The 24,826-nt window shown below is 48.3% G+C and overlaps 1 protein-coding gene across 3 annotated transcripts in view; it reads right to left on the reverse strand.

Moving 5' to 3' along the window:
• DCUN1D5 (defective in cullin neddylation 1 domain containing 5) overlaps window positions 1–24,826 on the reverse strand; it is a 74,728-nt gene that overhangs the window by 13,515 nt on the left and 36,387 nt on the right. The window contains exons 4-5 of one of the 3 annotated variants that reach the window (XM_063951540.1): window positions 13,263–13,333; window positions 9,670–9,761 (exon numbers count right to left, since the gene is read on the reverse strand). In XM_063951540.1, coding sequence (XP_063807610.1) covers window positions 9,670–9,761; window positions 13,263–13,333 — 163 coding nt within the window. Of the gene's footprint in view, window positions 1–9,669; window positions 9,762–9,966; window positions 10,449–13,262; window positions 13,334–24,826 lie in introns of those variants that run through there. The other 2 variants (XM_063951542.1, XM_063951541.1) reach the window with 2 other exon arrangements.

Consider the following 24,826-nt stretch of genomic DNA (forward strand, 5'->3'; position numbering starts at 1 on the left):
ATTCAGATTTCAGGATTCTATAACGCAGTAATTTATATAGTGCATACATATTCCACAGCGCTTTAAAGAGAATATTTGGCTATTCACGTCAATTGCTGCCCCAGTGACTATGGGGGTCATTCCGAGTTGATCGCTCGCTAGCAGTTTTTAGTAGCCATGCAAACGCTATGTCGCCGCCCACTGGGAGTGTGTTTTAGCTTAGCAGAAGTGCGAACGGTTGTATCACAGAGTGCCTGCAAAAAAATTTTGTGTAGTTTCAGAGTAGCCCAAAACCTACTCAGCGCTTGCGATCACTTCAGACTGTTCAGTTCCGGATTTGACGTCACACACCCGCCCAGCGTTCGCCCAGCCACGCCTGCGTTTTCCCTGGCACACCTGAGTTTTTCCAAACACTCCCTGAAAACGGTCAGTTGCCACCCAGAAAAGCCCACTTCATGTCAATCACTCTGCGGCAACCAGTGCGACTGAAATGCATCGCTAGACCCTGTGCAAAACTGCATCGTTCGTTGTGCCCGTACGTTGCGCGTGCGCATTGCGCCGCATATGCAGAACTGCAGTTTTTTAGCCTGATCACTGTGCTGCGAAAAAATGCAGCTAGCGATCAACTCGGAATGACCATCTATATTCCGTACCACACATACACACTAGGGTTAGTTTTAGTTGGGAGCAAATTAACCTACCAGTATAATTTTGGATTGTGGAAGGAAACGGGAGTACCCAAAGGAAACACATGCAGGCACGGGGAGAATATACAAACTCCACAAAGTTCGGGCTCTGGTGGAAGCAGATTCCATGACCTCTGTGCTGCGCGGCAGTAATGCTAACCATTACTCCATCAGAGTGTAATGAAAGTCAATATTGTTTTGGGATGTTTTAGGTTACAGCAACAAAAAAAAAAAACAACAAAAAAAAATGTACACAAACCAACATGTGCTATCTTGGTGTGCTCCCCAGTGATGATATAAACAATGTATTATTGAGAGCTGAACTACATAAATCGAAGGGTCACTGGAGGAGAGATCCATATTAGCCTATATGCTCTGTGCATTCTGTCAACATGGTCTAATCAGTTTATCAGGAACACTGATCCCTACACCAAACACCCCAACGTGGGGGTCATTCAGGTGCAATTGGATTTGCCATCACTGGGCTTCCTGCTGTATGGTGATGCAGCAGGAGGTGTATATTACATGCAGACGCCTCCTGCTGCAGTAGTGATCCGGCCTGCGACCTAGAACGCAGCATCGGATCTCTCTCCCACCATCGGGCGGCTTGTGGCACGCTAACAACCCGTCGCAAAGGCCAGGAAGTCTCCGTCCTATGACGAGATCCCCAGCCTCTTCTCACCCCCCTAAATGGCGGAGTCACTCACTCACTGGAAAAACGGATCCTGTAGCCACTCCCTCCCGTCCCTGAAACGCCAACAGACAATCAATGACAGTACGATGCCAGCCTGCGTCCTCTAATGCAGGGCCCATTCACGCAAGTGCAGAACGCGTCCTGTGAATGTGCAAAGTACCGAAAATTGGTACCGTGCAACAATGGGCGCAGGACATCCCCATGTGTTAAAGTCCAGGGTGCACACATGCTAGAGGTGTGATATATGGATCAATGATCACAACGTCTGCTGTGATGTCAGTACAAGATGAATGGGTGACTTTAGAAGCAATGTGTGACCCACACAAAAGGACATCTTACTCTTTTATAACATGATGTATATGTTACAGATGTATAGATATTCCCTTTGATTCCAATTGACTAATGTGTAACCACAGATTTGGTCTATTCACACTAAGCAAGATGACAATAAGTGAACATACCTAATAATCACAGTGCACACCCACACTTATCCACGTGCCTGGCATGGTCGCATCAGATGTGACAACACCAGGCTGGGCTTTCCCCGACATGGTCGCATCGGATGCGACCGGTCAGAAACGCCCACTCACTGGGACCTGCCTGCTGCTGCCAGCCCTCCTGCAACTGCAGCGGCTCGGCCCCCATGTATCACGATCACTGCTGAATACAGTGATCGGGCAGCACTGCAGCATTTCCCCCACCCGGTGGAAACCCTCCCTCCCTCTGTGTGCAGTCATCGGGCCACAAGTGTAGCTAAACAACACGTGCAGCTCTGCCCTTACTCCTGCCTCCTCCCACTGTGGCCCGATTACTGCAGCCAGCCCAGTGTCACCCCTCCTGCCAGCATAAAAACAAACAAACAAAAATACATGGCTGCGGCTCTGCACCTCCCTCCCCTTCTCACGATCACTGCAGCCAGCCCAGCGTCACCCCTCCTGCCAGCATAAAAACAAAAACACATGGCTGCGGCTCCGCAACCCCCTCCCCTTCTCACGATCACTGTGGCCAGTGACAGGGCAGACCAGCGTCAAACCCCCTCCCATCTCTCCCCCCTCCCTCCTTACATCTTTCTCCCACTACCGTCACTGGGATCGATGGTCGCGATGTTTGAATTTCTTCTTATTGTTTGTGGGGGGGTTTTCTTTTACTCTAATAAAAACATTGTTGACATGATTAAAAACAGGTTTTTCACCTAATTCTGTCATAACAAACAGCACTTTTTTCGGGGGGGGGAAAAATAAGAATTTACTTACCGATAATTCTATTTCTCGGAGTCCGTAGTGGATGCTGGGGTTCCTGAAAGGACCATGGGGAATAGCGGCTCCGCAGGAGACAGGGCACAAAAAGTAAAGCTTTAGGATCAGGTGGTGTGCACTGGCTCCTCCCCCTATGACCCTCCTCCAAGCCTCAGTTAGGATACTGTGCCCGGACGAGCGTACACAATAAGGAAGGATTTATGAATCCCGGGTAAGACTCATACCAGCCACACCAATCACACTGTACAACCTGTGATCTGAACCCAGTTAACAGTATGATAACAGCGGAGCCTCTGAAAAGATGGCTCACAACAATAATAACCCGATTTTTGTAACTATGTACAAGTAATGCAGATAATCCGCACTTGGGATGGGCGCCCAGCATCCACTACGGACTCCGAGAAATAGAATTATCGGTAAGTAAATTCTTATTTTCTCTATCGTCCTAGTGGATGCTGGGGTTCCTGAAAGGACCATGGGGATTATACCAAAGCTCCCAAACGGGCGGGAGAGTGCGGATGACTCTGCAGCACCGAATGAGAGAACTCCAGGTCCTCCTTAGCCAGGGTATCAAATTTGTAGGATTTTACAAACGTGTTTGCCCCTGACTAAATAGCCGCTCGGCAAAGTTGTAAAGCCGAGACCCCTCGGGCAGCCGCCCAAGATGAGCCCACCTTCCTTGTGGAATGGGCATTTACATATTTTGGCTGTGGCAGGCCTGCCACAGAATGTGCAAGCTGAATTGTATTACACATCCAACTAGCAAAAGTCTGCTTAAAAGCAAGAGCACCCAGTTTGTTGGGTGCATACAGGATAACAGCAAGTCAGTTTTCCTGACTCCAGCCGTCCTGGAACCTATATTTTCAGGGCCCTGACCACATCTAGCAACTTGGAGGCCTCCAAGTCCCTAGTAGGCGCAAGACACCACAATAAGCTGGTTCAGGTGAAACACTGACACTACCTTAGGGAGAGAACTGGGGACGAGTCCGCAGCTCTGCCCTGTCCGAATGGACAAACAGATATGGGCTTTTTTGAGAAAAAAACCACCAATTTGACACTCGCCTGGTCCAGGCCAGGTCCAAGAGCATGTTCACTTTTCATGTGAGATGCTTCAAATCCACAGATTTGACTGGTTTTAAACCAATGTGTTTTGAGGAATCCCAGAACTACGTTGAGATCCCACAGTGCCACTGGAGGCACAAAAGGGGGTTGTATATGCAATACTCCCTTGACAAACTTCTGGACTTCAGGAACTGAAGCCAATTCTTTCTGGAAGAAAAATCGACAGGGCCGAAATTTGAACCTTAATGGACCCCAATTTGAGGCCCATAGACACTCCTGTTTGCAGGAAATGCAGGAATCGACCGAGTTGAAATTTCTTCGTGGGGCCTTCCTGGCCTCACACCACGCAACATATTTTCGCCACATGTGGTGATAATGTTGTGCGGTCACCTCCTTTCTGGCTTTGACCAGGGTAGGAATGACCTCTTCCTGAATGCCTTTTCCCTTAGGATCCGGCGTTCCACCGCCATGCCGTCAAACGCAGCTGCGGTAAGTCTTGGAACAGACATGGTACTTGCTGAAACAAGTCCCTTCTTAGCGGCAGAGGCCATAAGTCCTCTGTGAGCATCTCTTGAAGTTCCGGGTACCAAGTCCTTCTTGGCCAATCCGGAGCCATGAGTATAGTTCTTACTCCTCTACGTCTTATAATTCTCAGTACCTTAGGTATGAAAAGCAGAGGATGGAACACATACACCGACTGGTACACCCACGGTGTTACCAGAACGTCCACAGCTATTGCCTGAGGGTCTCTTAACCTGGCGCAATACCTGTCCCGTTTTTTGTTCAGACGGGACGCCATCATGTCCACCTTTGGTAATTCCCAACGGTTTACAATTATGTGGAAAACTTCCCCATGAAGTTCCCACTCTGCCGGGTGGAGGTCGTGCCTACTGAGGAAGTCTGCTTCCCAGTTTCCATTCCCGGAATGAAACACTGCTGACAGTGCTATCACATGATTTTCCGCCCAGCGAAAAGTCCTTGCAGTTTTTGCCACTGCCCTCCTGCTTCTTGTGCCGCCCTGTCTATTTACGTGGGCGACTGCCGTGATGTTTTATCCCACTGGATCAATACCGGCTGACCTTGAAGCAGAGGTCTTGCTAAGCTTAGAGCATTATAAATTTACCCTTAGCTATATTTATGTGGAGAAAAATCTCCAGACTTGATCACACTCCCTGGAAATTTTTTTTTTCTTGTGTGACTGCTCCCCAGCCTCTCGGGCTGGCCTCCGTGGTCACCAACATCCAAAACTGAATGCCGAATCTGCGGCCCTCTAGAAGATGAGCACTCTGTAACCACCACAGGAGAGACACCCTTGTCCTTGGATATAGGGTTATCCGCTGATGCATCTGAAGATGCGATCCGGACCATTTGTCCAGCAGATCCCACTGAAAAGTTCTTGCATGAAATCTGCCGACTGGAATTGCTTCGAAGGAAGTCACCATTTTTTTACCATGGCCCTTGTGCAATGATGCACTGATTTTAGGAGGTTCCTGACTAGCTCGGATAACTCCCTGGCTTTCTCTTCCGGGAGAAACACCTTTTTCTGGACTGTGTCCAGAATCATCCCTAAGCACAGGAGACTTGTTGTCGGGATCAGCTGCGATTTTGGAATATTTAGAATCCACCCCTGCTGTTGTAACAGTATCCGAGATAGTGCTACTCCGACCTCCAACTGTTCCCTGGACTTTGCCCTTATCAGGAGATCGTCCAAGTAAGGGATAATTAAGACGCCTTTTCTTCGAAGAAGAACCATCATTTCGGCCATTACCTTGGTAAAGACCCGGGGTGCCGTGGACAATCCAAACGGCAGCGTCTGAAACTGATAGTGACAGTTCTGTACCACGAACCTGAGGTACCCTTAGTGATAAGGGCAAATTTGGGACATGGAGGTAAGCATCCCTGATGTCTCGGGACACCAGATAGTCCCCTTCTTCCCGGTTCGTTATCACTGCTCTGAGTGACTCCATCTTGATTTGAACCTTTGTAAGTGTTCAAATTTTCTTAGATTTAGAATAGGACTCACCTAGCCTTCTGGCTTCAGTACCACAATATAGTGTGGAATAATACCCCTTTTCTTGTTGTAGGAGGGGTAATTTAATTATCACCTGCTGGGAATACAGCTCGTGAATTGTTTCCCATACTGCCTCCTTGTCGGAGGGAGACCTTGGTAAAGCAGACTTCAGGAGCCTGCGCAGGGGAAACGTCTCGACATTCCAATCTGTACCCCTGGGATACCACTTGTAGGATCCAGGGGTCCTGTACGGTCTCAGCGTCATGCTGAGAGCTTGTCAGAAGCGGTGGAACGCTTCTGTTCCTGGGAATGGGCTGCCTGCTGCAGTCTTCTTCCCTTTCCTCTATCCCTGGGCAGATATGACTCTTATAGGGACGAAAGGACTGAAGCTGAAAAGACGGTGTCTTTTTCTGCAGAGATGTGACTTAGGGTAAAAACGGTGGATTTTCCAGCAGTTGCCGTGGCCACCATGTCCGATGGACCGACCCCAAATAACTCCTCTTCCTTTATACGGCAATACACCTTTGTGCCGTTTGGAATCTGCATCACCTGACCACTGTCGTGTCCATAAACATCTTCTGGCAGATATGGACATCGCACTTACTCTTGATGCCAGAGTGCAAATATCCCTCTGTGCATCTCGCATATATAGAAATACATCCTTTAAATGCTCTATAGTCAATAAAATACTGTCCCTGTCAAGGGTATCAATATTTTTAGTCAGGGAATCCGACCAAGCCACCCCAGCTCTGCACATCCAGGCTGAGGCGATCGCTGGTCGCAGTATAACACCAGTATGTGTGTATATACTTTTTATGATATTTTTCCAGCCTCCTGTCAGCTGGCTCCTTGAGGACGGCCCTATCTATAGACGGTACCGCCACTTGTTCTGATAAGCGTGTGAGCGCCTTATCCACCCTAAGGGGTGTTTCCCAACGCGCCCTAACTTCTGGCGGGAAAGGGTATACCGCCCATATTTTCTATCGGGGGGAACCCACGCATCATCACACACTTCATTTAATTTATCTGATTCAGGAAAAACTACGGTAGTTTTTTCACATCCCACATAATACCCTCTTTTGTGGTACTTGTAGTATCAGAAATATGTAACACCTCCTTCATTGCCCTTAACGTGTGGCCCTAATAAGGAATACGTTTGTTTATTCACCGTCGACACTGGATTCAGTGTCCCTGTCTGTGTCTGTGTCGACCGACTAAAGTAAACGGGCGTTTTAAAACCCCTGACGGTGTTTTTGAGACGTCTGGACCGGTACTAATTGTTTGTCGGCCGTCTCATGTCGTCAACCGACCTTGGCGCGTGTTGACATTATCACGTAATTCCCTAAATAAGCCATCCATTCCGGTGTCGACTCCCTAGAGAGTGACATCACCATTACAGGAAATTGCTCCGCCTCCTCACCAACATCGTCCTCATACATGTCGACACACACGTACCGACACACAGCACACACACAGGGAATGCTCTGATAGAGGACAGGACCTACTAGCCCTTTGGAGAGACAGAGGGAGAGTTTGCCAGCACACACCAAAAACGCTATAATTATATAGGGACAACCTTATATAAGTGTTTTCCCTTATAGCATCTTTTTTATATATTTCTAACGCCAAATTAGTGCCCCCCCTCTCTGTTTTAACCCTGTTTCTGTAGTGCAGTGCAGGGGAGAGCCTGGGAGCCTTCCCTCCAGCCTTTCTGTGAGGGAAAATGGCGCTGTGTGCTGAGGAGATAGGCCCCGCCCCTTTTTCGGCGGCCTCGTCTCCCGCTCTTAACGGATTCTGGCAGGGGTTAAATATCTCCATATAGCCCCCGGAGGCTATATGTGAGGTATTTTTAGCCAAAAATAGGTTTTCATTGCCTCCCAGGGCGCCCCCCTCCCAGCGCCCTGCACCCTCAGTGACTGCCGTGTGAAGTGTGCTGAGAGGAAATGGCGCACAGCTGCAGTGCTGTGCGCTACCTTAAGAAGACTGAGGAGTCTTCATGCCGCCGATTCTGGACCTTCTTCTTGTTTCAGCATCTGCAAGGGGGCCGGCGGCGAGGCTCCGGTGACCATCCAGGCTGTACCTGTGATCGTCCCTCTGGAGCTAATGTCCAGTAGCCAAAGAAGCCAATCCATCCTGCACGCAGGTGAGTTCACTTCTTCTCCCCTAAGTCCCTCGTTGCAGTGATCCTGTTGCCAGCAGGACTCACTGTAAAATAAAAAACCTAAGCTAAACTTTTCTAAGCAGCTCTTTAGGAGAGCCACCTAGATTGCACCCTTCTCGGCCGGGCACAAAAATCTAACTGAGGCTTGGAGGAGGGTCATAGGGGGAGGAGCCAGTGCACACCACCTGATCCTAAAGCTTTACTTTTTGTGCCCTGTCTCCTGCGGAGCCGCTATTCCCCATGGTTCTTTCAGGAACCCCAGCATCCACTAGGACGATAGAGAAATTGCCAGTTAAGTGGTTAAAGACACTTCTCGCCTCTTCTTAGCCCACTTCCCCCCATTAATCCCTTCCTCTCTCCCACCTATCCTGCTCCCAAAGTTATGGTTTAATTTAGGATTCACACTGGACCAGATGCGGTTTGTTTTCGTATGTGGGGATCAGAGGTATTCCAGCGAAACAGTGAGGTCCAAGCTAAAGCTGGGAATACACTATACAATTAGGGTTCGGTATGTATTACCTGCGGATGGGATGTTGGCTATCCATATCCCGCCAGCGGCATCCCTCCCACCAGAATGCCGGCAGCGGGGCAAGCGCTAAGAGTCCCCTCTATGGGTGTTGTGGGAATCCACGATTGGGAATAGCCCTGGTGTGCCGGGATTCCGTCTGGCGGCATTGTTGGCTGGCGGGATTTTGGAGTCGGATCCTGAATGCCAGGATCCCGACCGCCGGCAAATTGACTGCATACCATTCAATTATGTGGCAGATCCTCTGCCAAATCTTGTTGGTTGGAATGAAAATCTGATAATGGATGAGAGCAAATGACAATTGACCATTTGCTCCCAAACACTGGAAAATGTACATAACCTGTGAGTCAGACAAATTGGTTAAATCATGGAATTAACCAATTTGAACAACAGCTTTTGTCAGTTTTCTAGTGTTTGGGAGCAAATGGTTGATTGTTATTTGTTCTCATCCATTACCAAATTTTCAATACAACCAGCCAGATCTGGCAGATAATCTGCCAGATAATTGTATGGTGTAAACCCAGTTTAAGATTTTAATTGGTAACTACACGCCAGTCACTGCAGTACACCAGCCACCAGTGTTTAATTCTTGCAGAGAGAACCAATCCAAAACCTTTATTAGCAATGCCACCCACAGCTGGGGAAATCCAGTGGACGGTGATTTAGTGCTTAAGCACACGGCCAAATAGGCCCAATCTGTGGGAAACACACTGATGGAAGGGGCAGCCTTACCCACTTCTCTCTGGTAGAATCGAAAAACCAAATAAGAGGGCTCATTTATAAAGCCTTGGAGAGTGATAAATAGCATGGTGATAAAGTACTAGCCAATCAGCTCCTAACTGCCATGTTATAGGCGGGGTTTGAAAATTATTATTATTTTCAATTATTTATATAGCGCACACATTTTCCGCAGCGCTTTACAGAGAATATTTGCCCATTCCCATCCGTCCCTGCCCCAGTGGAGCTACAATCTATATTCCCTATCACATGTACACGCACACACATTCATACTAGGGATAATTTTTGTTGGGAACCAATTAACCTACCAGTATATTTTTGGATTGTGGGAGGAAACCGGAGTACCCGGAGGAAACCCACGCAAGTACGGGGAGAACATACAAACTCCACACAGTTAGGGCCACGGTGGGAATCGAACCCATGACCTCAGTGTTGTGAGGCAGTAATGCTAACCATTACACCATCCGTACTGCCCAATGACAATTAGGAGCCGATTGGTTAGTGCTTTATCACCATGCTATTTATCACTCTCCAAATCTGGGCAAAGGTATCTTACTGTAATGAGGTCATTCCTTTTAGCCATTCCTCCTTAGTGAAGAAGCCCATGTTTTCAGCCTCTAGTTTCCAGGCCAGAACCAGCATGATAATCTGGAAAACACAAAAAGTGAGGAATACAAAACAAATTAGAAAAAGAGAAGAGAAAAAAAACAAAACAAAAAAAAAACAAAAAAAAAACAAAAAAAAAAAAAAAAATCGGATCTACACGAAATTTCATTTTTAAAGAAAGAATGTAGACAATGAAGGACTGCACCCTCTTGTCTTCTAGCAGAGTCGCTTTTTTTTTTTTTTGTACTTGCGTAATAATCTCTTTCTCAAGGCTGTTGTCAGATTACTGGGTTTTTATGAACTCGGATCAGGAACTCAGGAACGTTGGGGGATGGAGTGGACGGAGTACGAGGAGATAGTGTAGGAAGCTAGGAGGCCTGATGAAGCTCCTCCTCATGTAGAATGTGACCAAGTAGCAGGGTTTGCAGGCAATGTGCCAAACTAGGGAGCACTGTGCTTGATGATCAGTAGGTTGTCTCTAGCAGAGTCAGACATAGCAGATACGGTGTGCCGTCTGATGAATAGTGAGGAAGTGTTAGAGAGCCCGTACACAGTCCTAGGTAGATGTAGACACTTGCTGGATAAAGCGCTCCACTAACTATAGTTATAGAATATTGAGGGCTGGTGCTGGCAGACTGAGGTGCACTACGTAGAATGGAGTCGAATACTTGCTGGAACTAGCAGACAGAAACAAAACAAGAAACAATAGCCAGGAGCCAATAGCAGGTCACAGGAGTGAAGTGCTTCTGGCACTGGTCTGCTCACAGGAGCAGCCTAAAATAGGAAGCTCCATTCCCCAATAAGCTCCTTGGGTCAGCTGATTCTACAGCTGTGTCTGTCTGTTGATCAGAGAGTCAGCTGATAGGAATCGAGATAGCAGCAGACATGCAAAACTGCTATGAGAAATGATTCTAGGAGATATACCAACCACCCAACTGATTGGCAGATACAAGACTCAGGGATGCCTTTGGTGGCCTGCGTGGGCCGTTCGACAGGAAGTGGCGGCGCCATGTCAGATAATAGGCCTGGAAGCCCAACGCGTGACACAGGTGATGGATTAGATGCCATTACTAGTGAGTATCGTACTGGAAAAAACAGGACTGTACTCCCTTTAACCTTCTTCACTTAACAGTAGCAAGAGGACGAGAATAATAAGATGCAGGGTATAACAGAAGGAGAAAATCCTGGGTGGGCTAGTTTCTGCCCTACCAACAACCCTCCATTAAGGGATTGAAACCATGGAAGGGAGGCTGCTGTTATTTCAGACAGAAATTTGTTCAAACACCCACCCACTTTTGTCCTTTCCTGCAATAGGGGGACACAGACGGTGGGATGTCCAAACGCCAACAAGCGATAGGGTAGGAGGAGCCGTCTGGATTCCCTAGTGAAACGTTGTTTTCACCTACATGGCAAGGTACACATTTAAAAAATAAAAAAATAAAAATGGGGATTTTAATATCTACCGGTAAATCCCTTTCTCGTAGTCCATAAGGGATACTGGGGTTTACTTAATACAATGGGGTATAGAAGGGGTCCAAAGGAGCCAGTGCACTTTACATTTCTCAGCTGGGTGTGCTGGCCCCTCCCCTCTATGCCCCCTCCCACAGGCAGTTTAGAAAAAAGTGCCCTCTGGAGAGGATGCACATCTCTGAGCTCCCGAGAGTTTTCTTCAATTTCTTTTTTTCTGTTTGTTATTTTTGGTATGCTGTCTGGGCAACAGCATACCTGCACCGTGGGAGTTAGGGAGGGGGCGGTCACCGGCCACCGACCTTACGAGGTGCAGAGCCGCTTCCCCGCTGCAGGACCAGCGGGGCACTGCGCCTTGGCTGTCACAACCGCATCACGCCGCACACCCCTAACGCTGCCTGAAGGGGACATCAGTGGGGAGTACAAACCGGGGGATGGTTCAAAGTGCGGCTGACCACGGGCGCGGCGTACAGGACCTTCCCGGGGGGGGTCCCGCCAATATCCCCCGTGTGGAACTGGCACAATAGGCTTGACTAGCACTTGTGATGTTTTGAGCTAAATAGGAGACTTTGCCAGTATAATATATTAGTGTAACTCCGGCGCCATTGGAGAGGGCGGGGCTATATCAGAGCGGGACCTGAGGCGTTTTGGCGCCTTCCTCTGCTTACTGCAGCCACAGACAGCACACACAGCGCTTCCTGATTCCTCAGCCACGCTGGCTATCTGGTACAGGGTGTAGCAAAGGGGGAGAGCCGCTTGTGTATACTATCTGGATCCTATTTAGGACAGAAATTGTTAGTGTTTACTGTATTATAGGGAGCTGACATCCTCACGGGGGCTGTGCAGCTCAAGGTGTGATGTACTTGATGGTTTGAAATTGCCACCTTGTTACTCTTTATTTGACAGATTTACTCTATCCCAGAAGTGCGCACGGCTGCAAACCTTTTTAGATTGAATTTGTCCTTGGGGGTGAGGTGACCACCCTAGCAACTGTTGCCGCACTATTGTTTTGAAGCGCAGTTTTCTGTCTTTTTGTTTTTGGGATCATACACAAGACCACAGTATACTTGTGAAACACAAAGTAGGGAGATTGTATGCCAGAGCCTTAAGTTAGAAATGTGCGTAGCCGATATAACAGCAAGAAGAAACAAAAACCCCTTTCCCAACATACACAATCACCAGGATGTACCCTTCTCACCAGTTAGGAAATACACGTACACCCCTGGGATGTAGACCTCTGGTTGAAGTAAATGTGACTACATAGTGAAATAAATTTTCTTTATGGCCCAGGAGCACCAGATGGTGCATGTAAAACACTGCATTTGCCTCGTCAGTTTACAGTACAGAGGACCAACATCCAATAGATAGCCCTCAGCTCCAGGGTGTTGATAGGAAGAGAGTGGACTATGGAGGAGACCATTTCCTCAACTACCACAATAATGAGATCAGAGAAGTGTCTCACTACCAACAGATGGGATTGGTCCATCCACCATCACAGGCAGACAAGCACAATATGAAATGTCTACATGGGGCTTGCAAAATGACTGAAAGGCATTTGGGCTCAAGAGGAATCATGTAGAACTAAGCATAGAGGAACCACCTCCAGAACCATCACTCAACAATTAGTTTAGTACCGAACGGTTGTATATGGATTGGTCAAAAATTAAGAGATTAGCTATTGAAATGCACAAACTGCATCAAGAGAGATCCTCGAACATCATGGAGGTTGATGAGTCCAGCTAATGCACAGGCCTAACCTTAGATGGCTTTTGGCTCAACAGGTTTTAATCTATCATCCAGATACAGTAAGATCAGGCACCAATGTCACAACAGCACTTTTAAAGTTGCTTTTTACTTTGGTGAAGTTGCACAGTGCCGAGGACAAGCCAAATGGAATGTGATGATCTGGTCCCTTGTCCTACAACCTGGGAAGAGACACCCATTTTTAATTTTGTGTGGGAAACTTCATGAGGGCTTTTAGGTACACACAGGGTAGAAGGTAAAGTCCCTCTCACACACCAGACAGAGCCTAGAGTAGAAACCCTGAAAACTGCATAATTACATACTCTAACTTACATTTTCTGGTTCTACACCAATGTCTTCACAGAACTTTTCCATAGCTTCTGGCCCGACAATTTCATCTGGACCTATAGAAGAAAGTAAAGTAGTTAACCTAAAGATTTATTGTGAATCAATGTCATTTTTGTTGAAAACGTGAGACTGGGAATAAGAATATTAGCACAATAGTTAATTTGTGTATAATTAAATAGCAGCTTAGTCATTACAGACCTACATCACATATTTTAAAGATGAAAGTGTTGGGACACAGCACAGAACCTCTGGTACACCCTGCCCTACTAATGAATAATCACACATTTGGGAGCAGATTACATCAAAATTTTATTTAGTGGATGAAAGGCACAATATAAAAACGACCTAAGTAGATGTCCACAATAAACAGAAACCAAAACAGAATAATAGAGCATAGGGAGATGCATGTCAATGGGAAAACAAGCACATCAGAAGGGTAGATTCATCCAATTATATTTTAAAATGTGAAAGGAGAAAAAGAAGAGACGAAAGTAGACGAAAGCAGCAAGATAAAGAGACGGGAGGCATTCAATTTGCCAGTTGTCGGGATCCCGGCTGTCAGGAGACAGACGCCGGAATCCCGACACCCGGTGAAATACTGGTCGTTGCAATCCCGACCGCCGGTGGAAATCCACACTAGAGTGGTGGTCCGTGCCACCAGAGGCAGAATATAACCTGGTGGCGACCTATGGTCACCCCCGGGCCCAAAGCGTGGTAAGCATACATGCTGCGCTCGCCACCGGTATTCCAACTGTCGGGATCCCGCCTTCGGTCTCCGGTGCCCTCCCTGGCAGCAATCTAACTAGATTACATTCTAACTAAATTGTCTGAAGACAAAGAGACTTCCTATTCATGCAATTTTTATGTAAAATTGAATGTTGTGTGTCTTTGTGTATGTATATGTAAAGATCTATTATGTGGTCTAATCCCAGTATTTGTATAGGGATTGTGGTTGTAATATTGTATCATAAAAATGAGATTTATGGTAAGAACTTACCGTTGTTAAATCTCTTTCTGCGAGGTACACTGGGCTCCACAAGGATTAACATCGGTGGTGTAGAGTAGGATCTTGATCCGAGGCACCAACAGGCTCAAAGCTTTGACTGTTCCCAAGATGCACAGCGCCGCCTCCTCTATAACCACGCCTCAGTGCATAGGAGTTCAGTTTAGTTAATCAGCCCAATGCAGTAGAAGGTACTAGAGACGACAATCGCTCGTAGCCAAATACACCACACACTCACCACCGGAGAGGGTGTCAGCGGCTAATGCCACACCAACCCAAAGAAGCCAAGTGGGTCAGGGTGGGTGCCTTATGTACCTCGCAGAAAGAGATTTAACAACGGTAAGTTCTTACCATAAATCTCATTTTCTGCTGCAGGGTACACTGGGCTCCACAAGGATTAACATCGGGGATGTCCTAAAGCAGCTCCTTATGGGAGGGGACGCACTGTAGCGGGCACAAGAACCCGGCGTCCAAAGGAAGCATCCTGGGAAGCGGAAGTATCGAAGGCATAGAACCTTATGAACGTGTTCACTGAGGACCACGTAGCCGCCTTCCACAATTGTTTAAGGGTCGCACCACGGTGGGCCGCCCAAGAAGGTCCAACCAAGTAGAATGGGCTTTGGTGGTAGGAGGAGCTGGACGACCAGCCTGTACATAAGCATGTGCAATCACGCCAGGGTCTGCTTGGAAGCAGGCCAACCACGTTTGTGAAAACCAAATAGTACAAACAGAGAATCAGATTTCCTAATGGAGGAAGTTCTCTTCACATAGATAAGGAGAGCCCGTACCACATCCAAAGACCGCTCTTTGGAAGACAACTCAGGAGAATTAAAGGCCGGAACCACAATCTCCTGGTTAAGGTGGAAGGAAGACTCCACCTTGGGTAAATAACCTGGCCGCGTTCTAAGAACCGCCCAAGGGGCCACAGGAGGTACATAAGGAGGTTGAATCCACAACACGCCCTGAGTGAAGGTATGAACATCAGGTAGGGCAGCAATTTTTCTCTGAAACCAAACAGACAAGGCAGAAATGTGAACCTTGAGGGAGGCCAGACGCAGGCCTAAGTCCAGGCCCTGTTGTAGGAAGGCCAACAGTTTGGCCGTGCTAAACTTGAAAACGTCATGATTGTGAGAGACGCACACCAAGTAAAGTAAGCATTCCAGAACCTATGGTAAATCCGAGCAGAAGCCGGCTTACGGGCTTTCAACATAGTTTGAACGACCGCCTCAGAAAAACCCTTGGCCCACAGGACGGAAGCTTCAAGAGCCACGCCATCAAAGTCAGACGGGCCAAGTCCTGGTAAACACAAGGGCCCTGAACGAGAAGATCTGGTCATTGTGGAAGTAGAAGGGGACGATCTAGCGAGAGGCCCTGTAGATCGGAGAACCAGTGCCGCCTGGGCCACGCTGGAGCGATCAGAAGTAGGTTTCCTCCTTCTTGCTTGAACTTCCATATTACTCTGGGCAGGAGTGACATCGGAGGGAACACATACGGCAGCCGAAAGTTCCATGGGATTGACAGAGCATCCACGAACGCTGCTTGAGGTTCCCTTGTCCTTGCTCCGAAGACCGGAACCTTGTGATTGTGTCAAGACGCCATCAGGTCCACATCTGGAAGGCCCCACATGTCCTCGAGACCATATAGTCCCCAGGTTCCAAGGACAGAACAATAGAGCGCAGAGTTTCCATACGAAACTTGGAGACCCGCACATACTTGTTCAAGGACTTCAGATTGAGAATGGGCCGCGAGGACCCGTTCGGTTTCGGGACTAGAAACAGCGGTGAATAGTACCCCTTGCCTCTCTGAGCCAGAGGCACCTGTACTATCACTCCTGTGGTGAGGAGGGAATGAACCACCGAATGCAGAGTGTTTGCCTTTGCCGTGTCCAGAGGAACATCTGTCAGGCAAAATCGATGAGGGGGACAATTCTTGAAGGGTACGGCGTAACCTCAAGTGACTACTTCCCTTACCCAGGCATCGGAAGTGGTCATTAACCATTCCTGGGCAAAACCTAGAAGTCGGCCTCCCACCCTGGGATCCCCCAGAGGGAGGCCCGCCCCGTCATGCGGCAGGCTTGTCAGTTTTGGAAGCAGGCCGACGGGCAGCCCAGGCTCACTTCGGTCTGGGCTTGGCAGGTCTGGAAGCACGAGCTTGCTTTGGGTACGCCTGACCTTTTGCTTTACCTGGAGGACGAAAGGGCCAAGGCAAAAGTACTTTTAGCCTTCTGTGCGGAAGGAGCCGTACTAGGTAGGCAAGCTGTTTTAGCAGTAGCCAGATCAGCCACAATCTTATTGAGGTCTTCTCCGAAGAGGATGTCTCCCTTGAAAGGAAGCACCTCCAGGGTTTTCTTGGAATCCATAACCACCGACCACGATCTCAACCAAAGGATACGTCTGGCCAAGACGGACGTAGTAGCAGCCTTGGCCGCAAGCAACCCGGCATCAGAGACCGCCTCCTTAAGGTACAGAGAAGCCGTGGTAATATAAGAGAGACATTGTCAAGCATGTTCAGATGCGTTGGAAGGCAGCTCCACCTCAAGCTCCTGAGCCCACGCCTCAACAGCTTCAGCAGCCCATGTTGCTGCAATGGTTGGCCTATGCACAGCCCCCGTTAGGGTGTAAATCGCTTTCAAACAACCCTCCACACGTCTATCAGTCGGTTCCTTCAGAGAGGTGACGGTAGTTACTGGCAGAGCAGAGGAAACAACCATGCGCGCCACATGAGAATCTACAGGCGGAGGAGTTTCCCAATTCTTATATATCTCCGCAGAGAGAGGATAGCGAGCCAACAATCTCTTATTAGGTGTGAATTTTGTCCCCGGATTTTCCCAGGATTCCTGACGTATGTCAACCAGGTGTTCAGAATGAGGTAAAACTTGTTTAACCACCTTCTTACGTTTAAACCTAACCGTCTTTTTAGAGACAGCCTCAGGATCATCAGACACCTGAAGAATGAGCCTAATTGCCTCAATCAGATCAGGGACATCCACCAATGACGTCCCTTCCCCATCAGAAACATCTGAGTCAGTGTCTGTGGGATCAGTATACGCACCATCCTCCTCAGAGGACGTGTCCGGGAGAACAGTGGATTGGGAGGAGGTAATGGCCCATTTAGAAGACGACTTAGTCTTAGGCGGGCGAGAGTGACACTTAGATTTAGTCAGTGACTGGTTCAAATGCTGTAACCGAGTGGAGATTTGATCTGCCCATGGCGGATTAATAGCAGGGACCATAAACTGCTGCAATGGCACAGGTGGTCCCACAGGGGGCGCCAATTTAGTTACAAGCGTGTTTGATAGCGTGGAAAAGGTAGCCCAAGGTGGGTCATTTGTTGCCCCCGGTGCTACGGACCCACTGGGGGGGGTAAGGAACCCCCTGAACCTGAACTCTCTGCTGCCAAATTTTCCTCCAAGACGTCTGCAGCATCATCACCACACAGTGTGGGAGAAGCCCCAGCTCCGTTACCTCTTGTAGCGGACATAATATAAAGCACAATATTGGGCAACCTGATACAATTCGTAGCAGTGATATACCTAGCAAGAACCCCCCGTGAAGTGTGACTGTGGCAGCACAATTACCGGGAATCCAAGAGATATATAGGGTGACTATAAATCACAAGTAAAAATACACAGCAAGTATTTCTTGTGAAAAAAATTCTATATTATACAGAAAACCTGATACACTTAGCACCCACAGGTTATGGAATATAGGAATAGCACGCTGAGTGAAAATAAGAATTTACTTACCGATAATTCTATTTCTCGGAGTCCGTAGTGGATGCTGGGGTTCCTGAAAGGACCATGGGGAATAGCGGCTCCGCAGGAGACAGGGCACAAAAAAGTAAAGCTTTTACCAGATCAGGTGGTGTGCACTGGCTCCTCCCCCTATGACCCTCCTCCAGACTCCAGTTAGGTACTGTGCCCGGACGAGCGTACACAATAAGGGAGGCAATTTGAATCCCGGGTAAGACTCATACCAGCCACACCAATCACACCGTACAACTTGTGATCTAAACCCAGTTAACAGTATGATAACAGAAAGAGCCTCTTAAAGATGGCTCCTTAACAATATAACCCGAATTTGTTAACAATAACTATGTACAGTATTGCAGATAATCCGCACTTGGGATGGGCGCCCAGCATCCACTACGGACTCCGAGAAATAGAATTATCGGTAAGTAAATTCTTATTTTCTCTATCGTCCTAAGTGGATGCTGGGGTTCCTGAAAGGACCATGGGGATTATACCAAAGCTCCCAAACGGGCGGGAGAGTGCGGATGACTCTGCAGCACCGAATGAGAGAATTCCAAGTCCTCTTTTGCCAGGGTATCAAATTTGTAGAATTTTACAAACGTGTTTTCCCCCGACCACGTAGCTGCTCGGCAGAATTGTAATGCCGAGACCCCTCGGGCAGCCGCCCAAGATGAGCCCACCTTCCTTGTGGAATGGGCCTTAACAGATTTAGGCTGTGGCAGGCCTGCCACAGAATGAGCAAGTTGAATTGTGTTACAAATCCAACGAGCAATCGTCTGCTTAGAAGCAGGGGCACCCAACTTGTTGGGTGCATATAGTATCAACAGCGAGTCAGATTTTCTGACTTCAGCCGTCCTTGAAATGTATATTTTTAAGGCTCTGACAACGTCCAACAACTTGGAGTCCTCCAAGTCGCCAGTGGCCGCAGGCACCACAATAGGTTGGTTCAGGTGAAACGCTGATACCACCTTAGGGAGAAAATGCGGACGAGTCCTCAGTTCTGCCCTATCCGAATGGAAGATTAGATAAGGGCTTTTATAAGATAAAGCCGCCAATTCAGATACTCTCCTGGCGGAAGCCAGGGCCAGTAACATAGTCACTTTCCATGTGAGATATTTAAAATCCACCTTTTTCAATGGTTCAAACCAATGGGATTTGAGGAAATCTAAAACTACATTTAGATCCCACGGTGCCACCGGAGGCACCACAGGAGGCTGTATATGCAGTACTCCTTTAACAAAAGTCTGTACCTCAGGAACTGAGGCCAATTCTTTTTGGAAGAATATTGACAGGGCCGAAATTTGAACCTTAATAGATCTCAATTTGAGACCCCTAGACAATCCTGATTGTAGGAAATGTAGAAAACGACCCAGTTGAAATTCCTCCGTCGGAACACTCCGATCCTCGCACCACGCGACATATTTTCGCCAAATGCGGTGATAATGTTTCGCGGTGACTTCCTTCCTTGCCTTAATCAAGGTAGGAATGACTTCTTCTGGAATGCCTTTCCCTTTTAGGATCTGGCGTTCAACCGCCATGCCGTCAAACGCAGCCGCGGTAAGTCTTGAAAGAGACAGGGACCCTGTTGTAGCAGGTCCCTTCTCAGAAGTAGAGGGCACGGGTCGTCCGTGACCAACTCTTGAAGTTCCGGGTACCAAGTCCTTCTTGGCCAATCCGGAGCCACTAGTATTGTTCTTACTCCTCCTCACCGTATAATCTTCAATACCTTTGGTATGAGAGGCAGAGGAGGAAACACATATACTGATTTGTACACCCAAGGTGTTACCAGTGCGTCCACAGCTATTGCCTGTGGATCTCTTGACCTGGCGCAATACTTGTCCAGTTTCTTGTTGAGGCGAGACGCCATCATGTCTACCATTGGTCTTTCCCAACAGTTTATTAGCATGTGGAAGATTTCTGGATGAAGACCCCACTCTCCCGGGTGAATATCGTGTCTGCTGAGGAAGTCTGCTTCCCAGTTGTCCACGCCCGGGAAGAACACTGCTGACAGTGCTATTACGTGATTCTCCGCCCAGCGAAGAATCTTGGCAGCTTCTGCCATTGCACTCCTGCTTCTTGTGCCGCCCTGTCTGTTTACATGGGCGACCGCCGTGATGTTGTCCGACTGAATCAACACCGGTTTTCCTTGCAGGAGTGGTTCCGCCTGGCTTAGAGCATTTTAGATTGCTCTTAGTACCAGAATGTTTATGTGAATAGACTTTTCCAGGTTCGTCCATACCCCCTGGAAGTTTCTTCCTTGTGTGACTGCTCCCCAACCTCTCAGGCTGGCGTCCGTGGTCACCAGGATCAAATCCTGTATGCCGAATCTGCGGCCCTCCAATAGATGAGCCTTTTGCAACCACCACAGAAGATATACCCTTGTCCTTGGCGACAGGGTTATTCGCAGGTGCATCTGAGGATGCGACCCTGACCATTTGTCCAACAGATCCCTTTGGAAAATTCTTGCATGGAATCTGCCGAATGGAATTGCTTCGTAAAAAGCCACCATTTTTCCCAGGACTCTTGTGCATTGATGTACAGACACCTTTCCTGGTTTTAGGAGGTTCCTGACAGGTCGGATAACTCCTTGGCTTTTTCCTCGGGAAGAAAAACCTTTTTCTGAACCGTGTCCAGAATCATCCCTAGGAACAGCAGACGTATCGTCGGAAAACAGCTGCGATTCTTGGAATATTTAGAATCCAGTCGTGCCGTCGAAGAACTACTTTAGATAGTGCTCTTCCGACCTCCAACTGTTCTCTGGAACTTGCCCTTTTTAGGTCGTGCAAGTAAGGGATAATTTAGATGCCTTTTTTCTTTGAAGAAACATCTTTTCGGCCATTACCTTGGTAAAAAGGCCCGGGGTGCCGTGGATAATTCAAACGGCATCGTCTGAAACTGATATTGACAGTTCTGTACCACGAACCAGAGGTACCCTTGATGAGAAGGACAAATTTTGGACATGGAGGTAATCCTTGATGTCCAGGGACACCATATAGTCCCCTTTTTTCCGGTTCGCTATCACTGCTCTGAGTGACTATCTCGATTTGAACCTTTTATGTAAGTGTTCAAAACATTTTAGATTTAGACTATGTGTCACCAAGCCGTCTGGCTTCAGTACCACAATATAGTGTGGAAAAATAATACCCTTTTCCTTGTCGTAGGAGTGGTACTTTGATTATCACCTGCTGGATATACAGCTTGTGAATTGTTTCCAATGCTGCCTCCCTGTCGGAGGGAGCCGTTGGTAAAGCAGACTTCAGGAACCTGCGAGGAGAAGATGTCTCGACTCTCCAATCTTTACCCCTGGGATAATACTCGTACGATCTAGGGGTCAACTTGCGAGTGATCCCACTGCGCCCTGAGACTCTTGAGACTACCCCCCCACCTTGAGTCCGCTTGCACGGCCCCAGCGTCATGCTGAGGACTTGGCAGACGCGGTGGAGGGCTTCTTTTCCTGGGAAAGGGCTGCCTGCTGCAGTCTACTTCCCTTACCTCTATGTCTGGGCAGATATGACTGGCCTTTTGCCTGCATGCCCTCATGGGAAAGGAAAGATTGAGGCTGAAAAGACGGTGTCTTTTTTAGCTGAGATGTAACTTGGGGTAAAAAAGGTTGGATTTCCCAGCTGTTGCTGTGGTCCCCAGGTCCGATGGACCGACCCCCAAATAACTCCTTCCCTTTATACAGCAATACTTCCATCTGCCGTATGGGATCTGTATCACCTGACCACTGTCGTGTCCCTGACATCTTCTGGGAGATATGGACAACGCACTTATCTTGATGCCAGAGAGCAAATATCCCTCTGTGCATCTCACATACATATATATAGAATGCATCCTATTAAATGCTCTACATGAATAAAATATTTTCAGTCAGGGAATCCGACCAAGCCAACCCAGCACTGCATCTCCAGGCTGATGGCGATCGCTGGTCGCAGTATAACCACCGTATGTGTGTATATACTTTTTAGGATATTTTTCCAGCTTCCTATCAGCTGGCTCCTTGAGGGCGGCCGTATCTGGAGACGGTAACGCCACTTGATAAGCGTGTGAGCGCCTTATCACCCTAAGGGGTGTTTCCCAACGTACCCTAATTTCTGGCGGGAAAGGGTATAACGCCAATATTTGCTATCGGGGTAACCCTACGCATCATCACACACTTCATTTTATTTTATCTGATTCAGGAAAAACTACAGGTAGTTTTTTCACTCCCACATAATACCCTTTCTTGTGGTACTTGTAGTATCAGAAACACGTAACACCTCCTTCATTGCCCTTAACGTGTGGCCCTAATGAGAAATACGTTTGTTTATTCACCGTCGACACTGTATTCAGTGTCCGTGTCTGTGTCTGTGTCGACCGACTGAGGTAAATGGGCGTTTTTAAAACCCCTGACGGTGTTTCTGAGACGCCTGGACCGGTCCTAATAGATTGTCGGCCGTCTCATGTCGTCAACCGACCTTGCAGCGTGTTGACATTCTCACGTAATTCTCTAAATAAGCCATCCATTCCGGTGTCGACTCCCTAGAGAGTGACATCACCATTACAGGCAATTTCTCCGCCTCCTCACCAACATCGTCCTCATACATGTCGACACACACGTACCGACACACAGCACACACACCGGGAATGCTCTGACAGAGGACAGGACCCACTAGCCCTTTGGGGAGACAGAGGGAGAGTCTGCCAGCACACACCAAAAACGCTATAATTATATAGGGACAACCTTATATAAGTGTTTCTCCCTTATAGCATCTTTTATATATATACAATATCGCCAAAATCAGTGCCCCCCCTCTCTGTTTTAACCCTGTTTCTGTAGTGCAGTGCAGGGGAGAGCCTGGGAGCCTTCTCTCCAGCTTTTCTGTGAGAGAAAATGGCGCTGTGTGCTGAGGAGATAGGCCCCGCCCCTTTTTCGGCGGGCTCGTCTCCCGCTATTTTTGAAGTTAGGCAGGGGTTAAATATCTCCATATAGCCTCTGTGGGCTATATGTGAGGTATTTTTTGCCTCTAATAAGGTTTTTATTTGCCTCTCAGAGCGCCCCCCCCAGCGCTCTGCACCCTCAGTGACTGTTGTGTGAAGTGTGCTGAGAGGAAAATGGCGCACAGCTGCAGTGCTGTGCGCTACCTTTATGAAGACTCAGGAGTCTTCAGCCGCCGATTTTGGACCTCTTCTCTCTTCAGCGTCTGCAAGGGGGCCGGCGGCGCGGCTCCGGTGACCATCCAGGCTGTACCTGTGATCGTCCCTCTGGAGCTAGTGTCCAGTAGCCAAGCAGCAAATCCACTCTGCACGCAGGTGAGTTCACTACTTCTCCCCTAAGTCCCTCGTTGCAGTGATCCTGTTGCCAGCAGGACTCACTGTAAAGTAAAAAACCTAAGCTAAACTTTCTCTAAGCAGCTCTTTAGGAGAGCCACCTAGATTGCACCCTTCTCGTTCGGGCACAAAATCTAACTGGAGTCTGGAGGAGGGTCATAGGGGGAGGAGCCAGTGCACACCACCTGATCTGGTAAAAGCTTTACTTTTTTGTGCCCTGTCTCCTGCGGAGCCGCTATTCCCCATGGTCCTTTCAGGAACCCCAGCATCCACTTAGGACGATAGAGAAATACCCAATAAGGCAGCCACGCAGCAGCTACATATGCACACACACATATATAGTCACAAGCGTACCATGCAGAAATTATGCACCATAAAACTGCACTACTAGCAATACAAAGTAATACTCAGTAAAGCTATATGTGTCAAAAATAGAAATAACAAAGCGCAGTAGATACTGGATGTATATATATCACATGGCGCTTGTACCACACAACCCTGAATGTATGCACTCTCTTAACGAACACTGTCCCAGTGACAGTAGAATACTTAAGTGTCCTGTAAAAAAGCACAGCGCTGACGATCAGGCGGCTTTACAGAGGAGGATTTGCCCCAGCAGTCCCAGGAACAGCTCAGCTCCGTTTGTAATGGCTGCTGACAGGGAGTGAGGGAGAGATATGTAGCTCCAGGGCAGGAGCATTCACAGAAATGGTGCCCTGGGGCTGGGGGAGAGGCTACAGGTTAGGTCTTCTCCCCCTGCTGGCATCCCCACTGGGCTTTGAAAACGGGGCTTTTTAGAGAGCAAAAACCCCCACACCTGTGCCCAATGTCCCTGGTGGCTAGTGGAGCGGCTGCCCAATAACAGTGTCCACGCCAGCGCGCGGCCCGCCTCCCACGGCCGCGCTGGAACGCGGTACAGAGCGGCCAAAGAGACCCCTTAACCACCCCCGTACCTGCGGCCATGCGATCCTGGAGTACAGCGGCGTGTGTGTGACTGACGCTGGAAAGACACCGGAGCCTCCGCTGCAGTGACCTGGCAACCAGGGCGTGGGAGTATACAGCGCCGCCGGGGGTGATGAAGCTGCAGCAAAGAAAGTCTATGTGACTTTACACACTACAGCCCTTGAAGTCTGTAAAAGTATTCTTCTTTCTTCAAATAAAGCTATCAAATGGGCTGCAAAAGGCAGCTTCCCTGTTAAGTGCCTGCTTACTGCATGGCACCAACTTACAAACTGAGCTCCTGTGCACGGAGGTGGGGTTATAGAGGAGGCGGTGCTGTGCATCTATGAAACAGTCAAAGCTTTGAGCCTGTTGGTGCCTTGGATCAAGATCCTACTCTACACTCCGATGTTAATCCTTGTGGAGCCCAGTGTACCCCTCAGCAGAAAACCAGTTAATCCTTTACTGCAAGATTGCACGTATACATGTGTAAAAATATGCCAGGCTTATCACGTGTAAATCATCTGGTCCGGACACACCAGGGCT

This window comes from Pseudophryne corroboree, chromosome 2, assembly GCF_028390025.1.
Source record: "Pseudophryne corroboree isolate aPseCor3 chromosome 2, aPseCor3.hap2, whole genome shotgun sequence".
Classification (NCBI taxonomy): Eukaryota; Metazoa; Chordata; class Amphibia; order Anura; family Myobatrachidae; genus Pseudophryne; species Pseudophryne corroboree.